Genomic DNA, 14,793 nt, shown 5'->3' on the forward strand with positions numbered 1-14,793 from the left:
GGTTGGAAAGGTTTGTATGATTGAAAATAAGAAACCATGGGTTGAAGGGGAAATTCGAAGGCTAAAATGTATTTGTATAGGAGACACCAAAGGAGATACAAAAGAGGGGTGGTGAATATGTGTGGATCAGATATATGGAAAAGGGTGAGGAAAGGATAATCAGGATGATAGTGTAATCCACCAAGAGTTTGTAGACTTGTGGTTTGGATAGCTTGTATTTGGTATTGTGAGGTAAGGTGGGAAAGATGGTGGTCTAAACTGTTTTCTTCAAGTAGGGCCGGAACTTCGGGTGGTTGATCCGAAAAAGGATTCATCATGCATAGAACAGGAATTGATGGGGGTTTAGTATATAGGCTTATCAGGGAAGTGGGCTTGGATTTTTTGGGCCGGGAGAGCAAATCTGCAAGGGTATTGTGTTTGCCTTTGATGTGTTTGACAGTGAACTGGTAGCGAGAAAACCATTGGGCCCAGCGAAGTCATTGGGCATCTGGAATTTCCTTTTGCTTGAACTCAAGCATGCGGGGGAAAGATGACATGTCCATTTCCACAAGGAAATGATAGCTGATCAAGTGGAATTCAAATTTCTCAATACCACGTCGGACAGCAAGAATTTCTTTGTAGGTGGAATGGTAGTGTTCTTCACTAGGTTTGAAATGTCCACTTTTGTATCCGCAAACTTTGCGAATTCCATGAAGTTCTTCAAGAAGGATAGCGGACCAATGAGAATCACTAGCATCTGTCTGGAGTATCCGTTGTCCATTAGAAGGAATTTGGAGTGGTGGAAGTTTTTGGGCGATTTCTTTGAGACGTGTCACAGAAGTGGTTTGGTCTGGGCCCCAAGGAGGAGGATTCTTTTTTATCATTAATTGAAGGGGGCGAACCAAAGGAGAAAGTTTCTTGATAAAGGGAGCCATATAAGTAACAATTCCAAGAAACTGTTGGGTTTCTGTGAAAGTAAGATGCGAGTCCGGAAATTTGAGAAGTTCTCTGCCAATGTGAGGTTGAAGTTGATATTGGCCATCTTCAATATGCATGCCAAGGAAATCAATAGAAGTGGTCTGGAGGACCATCTTTTTCTTAGAGAGCATGACACCATATTTTTTGAGGAGAGTGAAATTGGTGGAGGAGAGACATATGACTGGAATGGTCGGGGGAATAAAGCAAAATATCATCAATATAGATGAGAGCTTGCTTCAAAATAGGTTGAAAAATGCGGATCATGGCTTTTTGAAAGATAGAAGGAGCAGTTTTAAGACCAAAGGGAAGAACAGTCCACTGGTAATGGAGATTGGGAATGCAGAAGCCAGTCTTTTCTCGTTCAGTAGGATGGAGACCAAGTTGCCAAAAGCCAGCTTTAAGGTCAAATTTGGAAAAAACACGAGCATTGGCTAAATAGCTGAATAAAAAGTCCTTTCGAGGAAGGGGGAACTTAATATCAGCAAGGAACCAATTCAAGGGTTTGTAATTGATAACAAGGCGGAGTTTTCCGCGGACTTGTTCTGCTCGTTTGTTGACATAAAAGGCTTGGCAAGCCCATGGAGATTGGGTTGGTTCAATGAGACCTTCCTTTTCCAATTGGGCCAATTCGTCTTGGGCAAGAGCAAGATGTTCTGGATTCATGCCAGGGTGAGTGGCTTTGGTGGGATTGACATCTTCATTTTTCTTGAAGGGAAGGCTAACAAAAAACTCAGGGTTAAGCCACAAAGGGTGTGGACAATTAGTCAGGAAATCTGAATGTGAGTCTGCAGAACATTCAGAAACAAGCTGAGCGGTAATATCGGTGGCCGGGGCAGAGGAAATGGGTAAGGTGGTAAAGTAATTTTTGGGTCACCGACTGTCGGCAACATCATAGCCGTTTATCTTAATCTTTTGCCACTTGTATTTTACTTTTATGTTGGCCAGATCTTGGCCTTCCACTTGTTGAAACAGAGGATGAGGTGTCCGTCCTGTTTGGATCTTCCTTATCGTCAGAGTCCATTGGGTCGTGGGTATATCCAAGAGTTTTCCACCAAAGTGGATCAGGTGAATATGGATCTTGGGAATCTTGGATCATACGGGCTTGAGTCTGGACATAGGCTGGATTGTTGAGAACAAGATCAAGGTCTGAATCACCAGTCTGTATTCCAGGGATGGTAATAGCATGGTCTGGGTCGTATTCCAAAGGATAAAGTGTTTGGGGAGGGCTGTGGTTAATGAGCTGAGTGTATTGGGAGACGGGAACAGTATCCTTGACTTTTGGTCGGATAGTCGAAGAAGATGCTGCTCGGGAGTCTGCATGTTGGTGAACAGCGTTGATCAAGGTTTGGCAATAGTTATGAGGAAGGGTATCCCAAGGTGGTTCTGAGGGGTTATGGCGAGGCCAAAGGGATGGAGGAATATATTTGTTTATGTGGCACATATGGGTCTGAAAATGTTTGAGTTCTGGAAGATGGAAAGACCAATCTGTGTGGAGGGAAAATGTATAGAGGCCATATTTTTTAAGAGTGCCAATATGTTTTGAGTTCTGGAAGATGGAAAGACCAATCAGTGGTGAGATAATGATCCCGTTGGAAGGTAAAGATAACATGGGATGTAGGAAGATGGGGCTTGGTGCAGAGGGATGCTTGTTGTGTGAAAATATGTTTCCAATATGAGAGAGGGTGAAACCATTCGAGGAAAGTCTGGAATAGAAATTCAGGAAAACCAGGAGTAGGTTGGAAAGGTTTGTATGATTGAAAATAAGAAACCATGGGTTGAAGGGGAAATTCGAAGGCTAAAATGTATTTGTATAGGAGACACCAAAGGAGATACAAAAGAGGGGTGGTGAATATGTGTGGATCAGATATATGGAAAAGGGTGAGGAAAGGATAATCAGGATGATAGTGTAATCCACCAAGAGTTTGTAGACTTGTGGTTTGGATAGCTTGTATTTGGTATTGTGAGGTAAGGTGGGAAAGATGGTGGTCTAAACTGTTTTCTTCAAGTAGGGCCGGAACTTCGGGTGGTTGATCCGAAAAAGGATTCATCATGCATAGAACAGGAATTGATGGGGGTTTAGTATATAGGCTTATCAGGGAAGTGGGCTTGGATTTTTTGGGCCGGGAGAGCAAATCTGCAAGGGTATTGTGTTTGCCTTTGATGTGTTTGACAGTGAACTGGTAGCGAGAAAACCATTGGGCCCAGCGAAGTCATTGGGCATCTGGAATTTCCTTTTGCTTGAACTCAAGCATGCGGGGGAAAGATGACATGTCCATTTCCACAAGGAAATGATAGCTGATCAAGTGGAATTCAAATTTCTCAATACCACGTCGGACAGCAAGAATTTCTTTGTAGGTGGAATGGTAGTGTTCTTCACTAGGTTTGAAATGTCCACTTTTGTATCCGCAAACTTTGCGAATTCCATGAAGTTCTTCAAGAAGGATAGCGGACCAATGAGAATCACTAGCATCTGTCTGGAGTATCCGTTGTCCATTAGAAGGAATTTGGAGTGGTGGAAGTTTTTGGGCGATTTCTTTGAGACGTGTCACAGAAGTGGTTTGGTCTGGGCCCCAAGGAGGAGGATTCTTTTTTATCATTAATTGAAGGGGGCGAACCAAAGGAGAAAGTTTCTTGATAAAGGGAGCCATATAAGTAACAATTCCAAGAAACTGTTGGGTTTCTGTGAAAGTAAGATGCGAGTCCGGAAATTTGAGAAGTTCTCTGCCAATGTGAGGTTGAAGTTGATATTGGCCATCTTCAATATGCATGCCAAGGAAATCAATAGAAGTGGTCTGGAGGACCATCTTTTTCTTAGAGAGCATGACACCATATTTTTTGAGGAGAGTGAAATTGGTGGAGGAGAGACATATGACTGGAATGGTCGGGGGAATAAAGCAAAATATCATCAATATAGATGAGAGCTTGCTTCAAAATAGGTTGAAAAATGCGGATCATGGCTTTTTGAAAGATAGAAGGAGCAGTTTTAAGACCAAAGGGAAGAACAGTCCACTGGTAATGGAGATTGGGAATGCAGAAGCCAGTCTTTTCTCGTTCAGTAGGATGGAGACCAAGTTGCCAAAAGCCAGCTTTAAGGTCAAATTTGGAAAAAACACGAGCATTGGCTAAATAGCTGAATAAAAAGTCCTTTCGAGGAAGGGGGAACTTAATATCAGCAAGGAACCAATTCAAGGGTTTGTAATTGATAACAAGGCGGAGTTTTCCGCGGACTTGTTCTGCTCGTTTGTTGACATAAAAGGCTTGGCAAGCCCATGGAGATTGGGTTGGTTCAATGAGACCTTCCTTTTCCAATTGGGCCAATTCGTCTTGGGCAAGAGCAAGATGTTCTGGATTCATGCCAGGGTGAGTGGCTTTGGTGGGATTGACATCTTCATTTTTCTTGAAGGGAAGGCTAACAAAAAACTCAGGGTTAAGCCACAAAGGGTGTGGACAATTAGTCAGGAAATCTGAATGTGAGTCTGCAGAACATTCAGAAACAAGCTGAGCGGTAATATCGGTGGCCGGGGCAGAGGAAATGGGTAAGGTGGTAAAGTAATTTTTGGGTCACCGACTGTCGGCAACATCATAGCCGTTTATCTTAATCTTTTGCCACTTGTATTTTACTTTTATGTTGGCCAGATCTTGGCCTTCCACTTGTTGAAATGTTTGTAATCCCTATGTATTACGTGTATGGTTTGTAATGCTTGTAACATGCTTCCCTTCTCCTATATAAGGAGACTCCCCTTCTTTCAGAAGGCAGAGAAGGAAAAACATAAATAAAAACTTCTACTTCTACAATGTCTCTCTCTCTCTAAATCTCTTAATGCATTAGTTCTGTTAAAGATTTCTCTGGCTGGAAGCCCTCCTATTTCACAGAAGTTTCTCGTTTTAACAGACACTCAGTTCGGCTCTGCCGCGGTTGTCTGTTAACACCTGAATATTTTTGTGATCCTGGATGCGGCGTTTTGTGCTATTCATCTCCTCCGGTTTTACTGTTACGATTACTCTACTACAGGGTTACGGGTGTTTTTTGGAGCTGGCCTCCTTTTCAGAATCTAGTAGAGGCCGCAGCTCATTGGCCCGCCGTGGTTGACGTTTTGTAGCAGCATTGTCCAATCTTAGGGTATATCGGCTGGAAACCAGTAACCGCCTTAAACGCTGCCTGGCAGCACTTGGCGACTTCTGGTATAACAACGCCACGTACCCCGTCGTTGCCGCATATCATCATCTGTATCCCAACCAGATGGTTTGGTGGGATATGGTGCAGGTGAAGGAGCGCCTGAGGGTTGGCCAAGTGGACCAATATGTGGGTCACCATGATCGTACCGACTTTTAAATTATCAAATGGTATACAGGGTCCAAAATCATGCTTTTGATTTGGTACCCCCTCGTCATGGGATGTCAAAGAAACAGCTTTTAGTTAATGACAACCAGGAATGTTGATATGAGCAAGAAAATAACTTTCAAAATTAGGAAGAATCAAAAGCTACGATAAAATAAATGGGGGTGATATGAGGGTTTTATATGCTCTTTCCAACATACTATAACACTTTTATTTAAAATTCTGTAATGACCATAAATCATGTATAAAGCATGCTTCCCGCCTATATAAATCCTACTTTATATCAATGTTGTAAAACCCGACCCGTCCAATGACCAGGCGACTGGGTCACGTGTTGGCTGGTCTGACCGGTTGGTCCAGCTGGTGCTGACATCAGCATGATGCCAGCCCACAAAACAAAACCATAATACTTATAAACTATGTGCTGGGCTAGGAAAGTTCAAAGTTGGGTGAGGCAAACTATCGAACAGGTGTTAGGCAAGTTCAGGGGATAAGGGGAAGGAGAAGTGAAGGTGGAGGATCTCTGGCCAGGAAACACACAACAAGCACAGCAACACACCATTGACACAACAACACAGCCAGAGGTAAAGGAGGGTGAAATTGTAGCCTATAAAATTATCATATAAAGATGTAAAAATATTTATATTCACCAATAAAAGAAGCTTAGAGATCACATAACATATAAATAATATTTTTGGTTTTGAAAAGTAAAAGGTTAAATCTTATTTTCAACAGAGGAAAACTTATAGAAGACAAAGGAGGCATTTGAAGCAAAGAATTTCACCATCACATTCAGACTCCACCACATCTCCTCATCGCTTCTCTAAACTATCTTTCTTTCTTTCAGGTTTTAACTCCCATTACCAAACACTTGCTCTAGTACATTTGCTCTTTCCATTAATCCATGGCTTTCAGTGTTTATAGCTTTTAGTTAGGGTTTCATGTCAACAATTGGTGATGGCAGATCACAGATGTAAAGCTGGAAGAAGACTTGGAAGAAGTCGAATGAAATTGAAATGAAGGAGAAAATAGTAATGGGTTAAAATTCCTTTAGTTTAGGGATTTTGGATATTAGACTGGATTTTATTCCAGGCCAGTTGGGCTGGTGGTTTAACACTATTATGCTGGTCCAATAGCGGTCCAAAGACGTCCAACAGGTAAGTCCGGGTTTATTTCTAGTGTGAAACGGGGAAGCTGCCAAAACCCAGTTAGATCGGCCAGTCTTGTCTAGGTTTCAGAACATTGCTTTATATACTAAACATCTAAGTGTGAAAAAACATAAGATAATTAAATTAACTTGACAAACCTTGGAGATAGCACGCTCCAAATATCCGATAGCCTCCGCTAGTAGTCCTTTCTGTAGTTGAGTCTGACCCATAACTATCAAAGCACTTATGTAATCAAGATCCTTATCAAGTGCCAATCTGTGACGAAATGTCAATCACTTAATCCAACAACTAAGGAGATTATTTGATACTTTAATATAAATAAAACCACAGAATGAAGACGGGAAGGAAAAGAGACATAAGAAGTGAATATTACTGCAAAAAGGAAATTGCTCTTTCTTTCGATCCTTTTGACAAGTGTTTGACTGAAAGCTGTCCAGAATCCAAACAACAAAGATGTAAGACAACATGTAACACAACCCTTACATTCAAATTGTAGGTGAGGTTTCCAGGTTAGTCACTTACAGCTACCAGTCCTTGATGGGTTAGGTCCTTGAGAGATATTTTGCGTTGCTTTGCAGGGGAATCCAAATGTTTTCCAGGACTATCAATTTCTTCAGATTTTTCCAATACTGATGGAGCATCCTTGTCCGGTAACCCCAGCTTTACATGAACAGCAGGATGTTTGAGGGATAATTGCTGCAAAGTTGATCATGGTTTCACACACTAAACCAACTAAAACATTTCACACATGAAAAAGAAATTCTTTCCAAGAAATAAAATGGCAATAACTACCTGAATCATACTAAATGTGCTATTAGTAACCCAATAAACCAGACTATCCCGCAAATCAAAGCAAACAAATTATTGATTCTACCCCCGCCCAGGGTCAGGGGAACTTCCCTGACAAATAATAGCCTTTCTGAGACCAGCAATTAGAAAAAAGAAAATAAAATGAACTAGATAGCAGTGTTCTCAAAATTCAATAGGCCATTGACATTATCGGTATTTATGCAATGACTTTTGCCCATTCAGTCGGGGGAGTAACGTATAGGAATGCCACTTATTTTTAATGGTCTCTAAAATCAATTATGCAATTGCGTAACCTATCCTATGAGCTTAAATTCTGAAATGATTACTCAATAAACTGTGGACAAATACAAGAACAAAAATGCATTTCACCATGAAACTCAATAAACAATAAAAAGTTTCCAAGAAGGTAAGCTAAAAGGGAAATCTGATCTAAAAATCACGGAACATAATTTCGAAGTAGAAATGAAGGTAGAATATTTTACCTGAGGAATACAATAGCCGATAAAAAATAAAGGTAGCATCCAGACATCCAAATATCTCTTGTAATACTGCAATAAGAAAGATAAACAAATTTGTACAAAATATGGTATAAAAATTACAGGGGAAATTATATGCCATTCTTATTCTCACAATTGACATGAACATAAAATCTGGACAGTAAAAAATTTAAAATGTAATAATATAGCAGTAAGCAAACCTAAACAAAACTGTTCTCAACTCATTTTTGTCAACAAGCCATGCGGGCCTTCTTGTTTTCTTAGTGAAGATGCGGGCCTTCTTGCCAACTCAACATTAGTGGAGCAGCTATCAGTCTATCACTATTGGAAAGATGGGGCCTAAAAGACCATGAGGGAATTAAGTCAAACTCTGGAACCACAAAGTCCCACCCTGTAATAAATTCCGACAGAGCATCATATTCTGTGCTCCTATAGCAAAATAACATCACATTCAACAAAAATATGAGACATATGCAGGGGAATGAAAAGCAAAATTAGTTCCTTCATTGATGAGAATATTAAAGATAAAACAGAGATCTTGGCAACCAAGTTAAGAATGCAGGGGAATGAAAAGCACAATGAGTTCCTTCATTGATGAGAATATTAAAGATAAAACAGAGATCTTGGCAACCAAATTAAGAATTGTAAACTGTTTTCATTCACTATAAAACTAATAAGATGAGAACCAACAAAAACTATAGAAATAAGATGGGTAATTGTCATATGTCATCATTATAAAATTTACGCTGTATGTTGCAAGAAGCATGGCCAAATTGTCTAGTTCAGAAACATATCAAGTCATTTGTAATCCAAAAGAAATATTAATCCATGGATACAAAAAGACTATATGACTATAGTAAGAATTAATACATATATTTATTGCTTTATACAAATATTCAAGCTGTTAGTGCCATACAGAATCAAACCTGGATGACCCTCCAGTGACATTCTCTGAATACTGGTAAAACCTAACATAAAACATGGGACCTGAAGAATTGAACAAAACACAACAAAAAAATAAGTAATAAAAATTATTCAACCAAACTAGATACTAGGCTACTGTTGCTTAAAGTTTCCGCCTAAAGGACAGAAGACAAACAGATCAAAATACCAAAAGAATAAAAAGCAAAGAAAACAATAATAGTACAGAAATAACTGGCTAACATCTATATATATTTTTCAGTTAGGAGATGTGTATTTCTTTCTTGGTCTGTGTGTCTAGGTTTGAGATGGGAGAAGAAAGGTAAAGTTATTTACACAATATATGTAGCCGTATCACCTGGATGGACAAGGAGGCAAGGAACCACAGAAATGAGGGACACCCGATTGTTTTTGTTTCCCTCCAAAAAAGTGAAATTTGATCAATGAAACTCCTTCATGACTGAGGTGGTGGAAATGGCGGAGGCAATATGAGAAATGCATACGAGAGTCAAACAAAAATTCATTGCAAACTAAATATATGAACGACAATGAAAGGGGGAGGGAGAATGACCCTGCGAGAATTCCAGAAGAATGATCTAGTATCCAACTTGTTAATGAGGACGATGAATAGAATTACATACGACTCTCAACCTCTGAGGCAAGTCTGAATTTCATAATTCTGTGCCGGAAAAGAAGAATAAATATCTCCACATATCAGACAATTGATAATAAGTACTGCAGCCTCACTTGGAATGTCTTGCAGAAAAACACATGCACAACAGAAACAGAAACTTGGACTGGTACACAGACCATTGTGTGCATAAATGCCCTTACCAACCTTGACGGCATCAAAGACAATGATACAACATTGAGCATCAGATAGACAAATTTTTGGAAGAAACCTTAAATTCAAGAAAGAAATCGTTCCTCCCTTCTCTCTTTACGTATTGACCCCCAAAAACCTACTTCTACTCCTACTCCTTTAACAAATAAATCATGGTCAGGAGTCCATACATCTGATACAGGCTTTAAGGACACCACAACATACCCCTCAAGGTGAAGCAAAAACAAAAAAATCAACAATATTCTGCCACGATCTACACTCAAGTTGGTAAAAAATGCCAACTAAACTTAATTTGTTAATAGTTCATGTAGCTTGACAACCTCTCATTAATTATTAACAAGCCAGTAATCCCAGCATAACTTTAAAATTCCACAAATATATAAGGTTTTACAAATCCTAATCTAGATATCCTATTCGGTCCACCTTATCGCTATACGATATCACACCTTCAAGAAAGAAACTAGCATATAGCAGAATTTACACTACTGCATTTTTGTTTTCAAGATTTATTCTCTAGCGAATGTGTACTGACTAGAACTCCAAAGAACGGAAGTAACTAGAGCTAGAAACAAATTGCAAGCAAAACGAAAAAGGAGACTTACATTTGGGAGATAACTCTCCTATATTCCGCAGCTTACAAAGCTGCAAAACAACAACAGGAAGCAATGCAAGTCTGAATGCCAAAGTCGAAGTAGCAATAATTACCCACCTGAAAAGTCCTTGTACATCAACTAATTAAAACAAAACATCTCAAGAGTGGATTTCGACTTCATGAAACACATTACACACATAATAAGCTAGAGAGAGCAAGCTTTACCAAGGGAAGCCACAGAGATTATAATAAGCATCCAGCACCGAAATCAGAGTTTGAACAGGAAGAATCGACTCTTTACCACTGCCCATCACTCCATCACACAAGTTAACAATCTCCACCGCGATCGGGACGGAGTAAGCGCCGGAGTCAGTGAGCGAGTCGTCGTCTACTGAACCGGAATGGAAGAAACGAGAACTCACCGGCGAGTGCTTGAAGTAGGGCGACTCTGACGGTTCTGGTGGTGGTAGTGTCGCGTGGAGAAGGTGATAGAGCAGCGGCGCGTGAGATGGAGAGCGAGTGAAGCGACGGAGATGTGACAGTAAAAGCCTGGAAGTCGCCATTAGAGCCTGACTGGGTTTATCTACCCAAAAATAAAAAAATAGTTAATAAAAGGAGAAATGTGCGGCCCCTATATAATGTAATAAATTTGAATTTTACTTTTCTCTTTTTTAAAATAAAAACTTTCACTCTAAATTAATATTTCTAACACAATATTACAAACGAAAATCAATTATTAACATATTGATTGTGTTAGTAATAAATTTTATATTTTTTGTTTTTAGACAAACATGAAAAATTATCACACAATTAATATAAGAGTAATGTTACATCCACAACTCATAAACTTTCTCTTACAAACCGACGTAACAACTCGTAATTGGTCAATTATAATTTATTAGGTGGGACTCAGGTAAGACTTATTGCAAGCTAATCAATTACGAGTTGGCACATCAGGATTGTGAGAAAAGATTATGAGTGTAGCATTTTCCTTAATATAATGAGATTTATTATTTATTATTTATATATGTATATTATTTATAAATTTTACCCCTAAAAAATACTAAAAACCCCCTATAAAATTTCGTTTTGCCCCCAAAATATAAAAAAAATTGAGAGGAGAAAATGAAATTATCCAAGCCCATGGGACCGGTCCTAGGACCGGTCTTGGGCCCACGGGACTAGTCTAGACCAGGCCTAGGGCCTGGTCTGGGTCTTGGTTTTTCTCATGGGCCTAGGACCGGTCCCAGGCCCATGAGTGACTGGTCCCATTTGGGACCAGTCCCAAGGGACTAGTCCCAAACGGGCCCAAGCCTGGGCCCGCAAGGGACCGGTCCCTTGCCCACCTCTACATGAATGTCATATTTACGGTTACTCTATTGAATTGAATGTCATATTTATATACATTTAATTCAAATAAAGTACATCAATGAGAAGATCATCAATGCAAAATAGTAAAACTTTATAGTGTTAATTATAACATGTAATGTGCTCTTTCATCATTAAGTATGTACCTGTTCATTGAAGTACTCTTGAACTGTGGCATTCAAGTTGCCATTCCAACGTTCAACCCAATCTAGAAGCAGTTTGTTAAGCTTAGGTGTCACTTGCTCTCCATAACCAAAGGTCTTCATGTTTCCACATCCCAATATCTCTAGCCTCTCCAATGCTGGGTATTCAATAGTATATGATCCAAAGCTAAAACAAGTGAGGCTGTCTAGACATCCAAGGTCCAAGAGGTACAAACTAGGAAACACTATCCTCTCTATTGATGCTTCTTTTTCTCCCTTCTCATTTGTGACTATTTCTTCTATTGTTGAGCAATCCCATATTTGAAGACTTTTGAGCTTCACCAGACATTTGACAATGGAAGGGACGAAGAGGTTTTTTAATTTAGGACATTCATTTATACACATAGAAGTCAGGTTTCCCAAACTTGGGGAGATTATGGTGTGGTTTGGAGGTTGGGTTAGAGGTTGTCCATGGCATAGTCCAACCAAGTTGGAACTACAATAGATAACCAATTCCTCTAAATTGTGGAAAGTTGAGTTTGGTGTCCATTCCATTGTATTTAGGAGATACTTTATTTCATCACATGATCTGATATCAAGATACTTCAATTCATTTAACCCTTCTTCAACTAAGTTATGACTAATACTCTCTAAATTAACAATTTCCTCTAAAATAAGATACTCAGTTCTTTTGAGCAAACCTTTAACCCAGTCTTGTATCTCTGAAATGTTGGTTTGTGAGAGACTCATAGTTCTTGAGGATCCACTCTCAGACAAATAATAATCCCTATAGTCACAATATGCACCATATTCTATTCTTAATTTAAATTTGGATAGGTTATTTTGAAATATCAACAATTTTGGTGAGACATTAAGGTTTGAGATAAAAATCTCTAAATGAGTCAATCGGGACAAGACTTGTAACTCAACAAGATTGGCATTGCTTATCAAATTTTCACTTTCATATTCCCATTGCCTGAATGTATTAATATACAACTCCTCTAGCTTTTTGAGAGAGCGTATAACACCATAAGGTATTAGTGTTAACTTCCCACAATTATTCAAATCTAATAATCTGAGATTACTTAATTGGCTAAAGGATACGGGGATCTCCTCAATATTAGATTTGGAGAGACTAAGAATCTCTAGTTTTCTTAGCTTTCCAATTACTCCTATGTCACCCAACTCCCCACCACTAATATGCAATGTTCTAAGATTTGAAAGAAATGAAACTGAATCAGGCAATGACAAGAGTGTGAATCCACTCAAGTCTAAAACATTGAGATTTTTCATTCCTTGAAAGAAATTTCCAGGAAAAAGAATCTCAGAACTGCCATCCAACATCAAAACCTGCAACTTTGGGCATTCTAACTCATTAGGTAGCTGCATAGTATTATTTGACATTAGTGAGATACATGTGAAATCTTCGAATGTATCTATGTTTGTCCACTGTCGTACACCAATGTTAGCTTTTACCATGAATTGGTGGTTGTATTTAGGAGCTATGTTTAATGCGAAATCCCGCACTACATCATGCATTTTAACATACTCTTCACCATCATCAATTAAGAGAAAGGAAGAAGTAATGGTACTTACAATAGCATGAACTCTATCTCTGACATCTTCTATGGTCTCATCAACGTCTTTAAACAACCTCTGACCAATCGCATATCTCACTAAAACTTCAATTGGAATTTTGCAATCCTCTGGAAATAAGCTGCAAAATAAGAAAAGTGATTTTGACTCCACTTTTTCTAGATAATGCAAGCTCAGCTCCAAAGATGAAAATAAGATCCCCTCCACTCCTGGGATGTCAGAGGGGTTGGACTTTTGAAGTTGTCGTGCTGCGTTTCTCCACACATGCTTGTTCTTGCCCTTTAAAGCTCCTGCTATTATCACAATTGCAAGTGGCAAGCCACCACATTTAGCAGCTATCGCTCTTGCAAAAGAGCTTATGTCAGAAGTTTCGACATTTGAGCCCACAATCTCGCTGAAAAGTATCCAAGATTCTTGCTTTGATAAAGTTTCAACTGTATGTATCTCTTGACACTCCATTTGATTACTTACAGTTTTGCTTCGAGAGGTGATTAAAATTTTACAACCTCTATGGTCACTCCCAAAAGGAATACCAATCTCATCCAATTTGATTCTTTCCCAAACGTCATCTAAAATAATGAGGATCCGCTCTTTCTCCTTGATTCTCTCCCATAGGAAACTTGCTCTTGCTATTTCAGAACTAGCCGGCAAGTTTGTTACATGTAACATGTCAGCAATATTGCTTTGAATTTTCCTAATACTAGGGGTTTGAGAGACAACTGCCATCACTACAACATCATACATCTTAGCTTCTTTTACATGTTGGCTGATTTCTTTGACTAGCGTGGTTTTACCCACACCCCCCATTCCCCATATTCCAATTATGCTGACACTGTCACTATCAGTTAAGGCCTTCATAACTTGCTTCTTAATTGAATTTCTAGATTCAAAAGTGCTTGAAGAAAATAACTTCGATGACGATATAATACCAAATGGAGGACCAGGACAAGACACACTCTCATCAAACTTTCCCACTTCTTGGAGCTGTTCAGATATCACCAGAGTATGCTTCTTTGCCTCTTTACTGAATCGATAACGTTGTTTGAGATTAATGCACCACCCTTTGAGGCACCTCTTGTTGGCTTTGTCTTCATCTTCCAAAAAGCGTTCAGCTTTTGCAGAAATATTATCAACTTCTGCTATCCAGCTTCGAACATTAGCAAAGATGATTTCTCCTTGTCTTTCAGCAACTTCGATTTTCAGTTGCATACTACGTCTTCTATCTGCCAGCTTCTCAGCTTGCTTTTTCAAAATTTCAATGTCGTTGTTGTAACGAAACAAGTAACCAAGTTGATCACCAGCGGCTGCAAAACAACACTTTCCAACCTCTACAGTAATTGAAGAAAGAAATTCCATGACTTTTTTTTTTTTTTTTTTCTTTTGGATATAAGGAGAGAATTCTATTGAGTAGCCTTTGAAGGTGAGAGAAGGGTTAAATAAGGGATTTGCAGGAAAGGTTTAGGAGAAATTTAGTGGCCTAGTTTGCAATAAAACTATCAGATGAAGAAATTAATTAAATGATGAATGATTGAGGGCAGTGAAATGATAAGAAGAAAG

At 39.1% G+C, this 14,793-nt stretch overlaps 1 protein-coding gene across 23 annotated transcripts in view; it reads right to left on the reverse strand.

Annotated features, from left to right (window-relative positions):
• Nucleotides 1-14,719, reverse strand: part of LOC116121248 (ALBINO3-like protein 2, chloroplastic) — a 48,677-nt gene extending 33,958 nt beyond the window's left edge. For 2 of the 23 annotated variants that reach the window (XM_031407212.1, XM_031407207.1), the window contains exons 1-8: nt 10,355-10,684; nt 10,140-10,246; nt 8,699-8,759; nt 7,973-8,201; nt 7,758-7,823; nt 6,988-7,161; nt 6,839-6,894; nt 6,603-6,720 (exon numbers count right to left, since the gene is read on the reverse strand). In XM_031407212.1, the coding sequence (XP_031263072.1) occupies nt 6,603-6,720; nt 6,839-6,894; nt 6,988-7,161; nt 7,758-7,796 (387 nt within the window). In that variant the 5' untranslated portion in view covers nt 7,797-7,823; nt 7,973-8,201; nt 8,699-8,759; nt 10,140-10,246; nt 10,355-10,684. The other 21 variants (XM_031407210.1, XM_031407208.1, XM_031407211.1 and 18 more) reach the window with 21 other exon arrangements.
• Nucleotides 14,720-14,793: the final 74 nt, after the last annotated feature.

This window comes from Pistacia vera, unplaced genomic scaffold, assembly GCF_008641045.1.
Source record: "Pistacia vera cultivar Batoury unplaced genomic scaffold, PisVer_v2 Contig971, whole genome shotgun sequence".
NCBI lineage: Eukaryota > Viridiplantae > Streptophyta > Magnoliopsida > Sapindales > Anacardiaceae > Pistacia > Pistacia vera.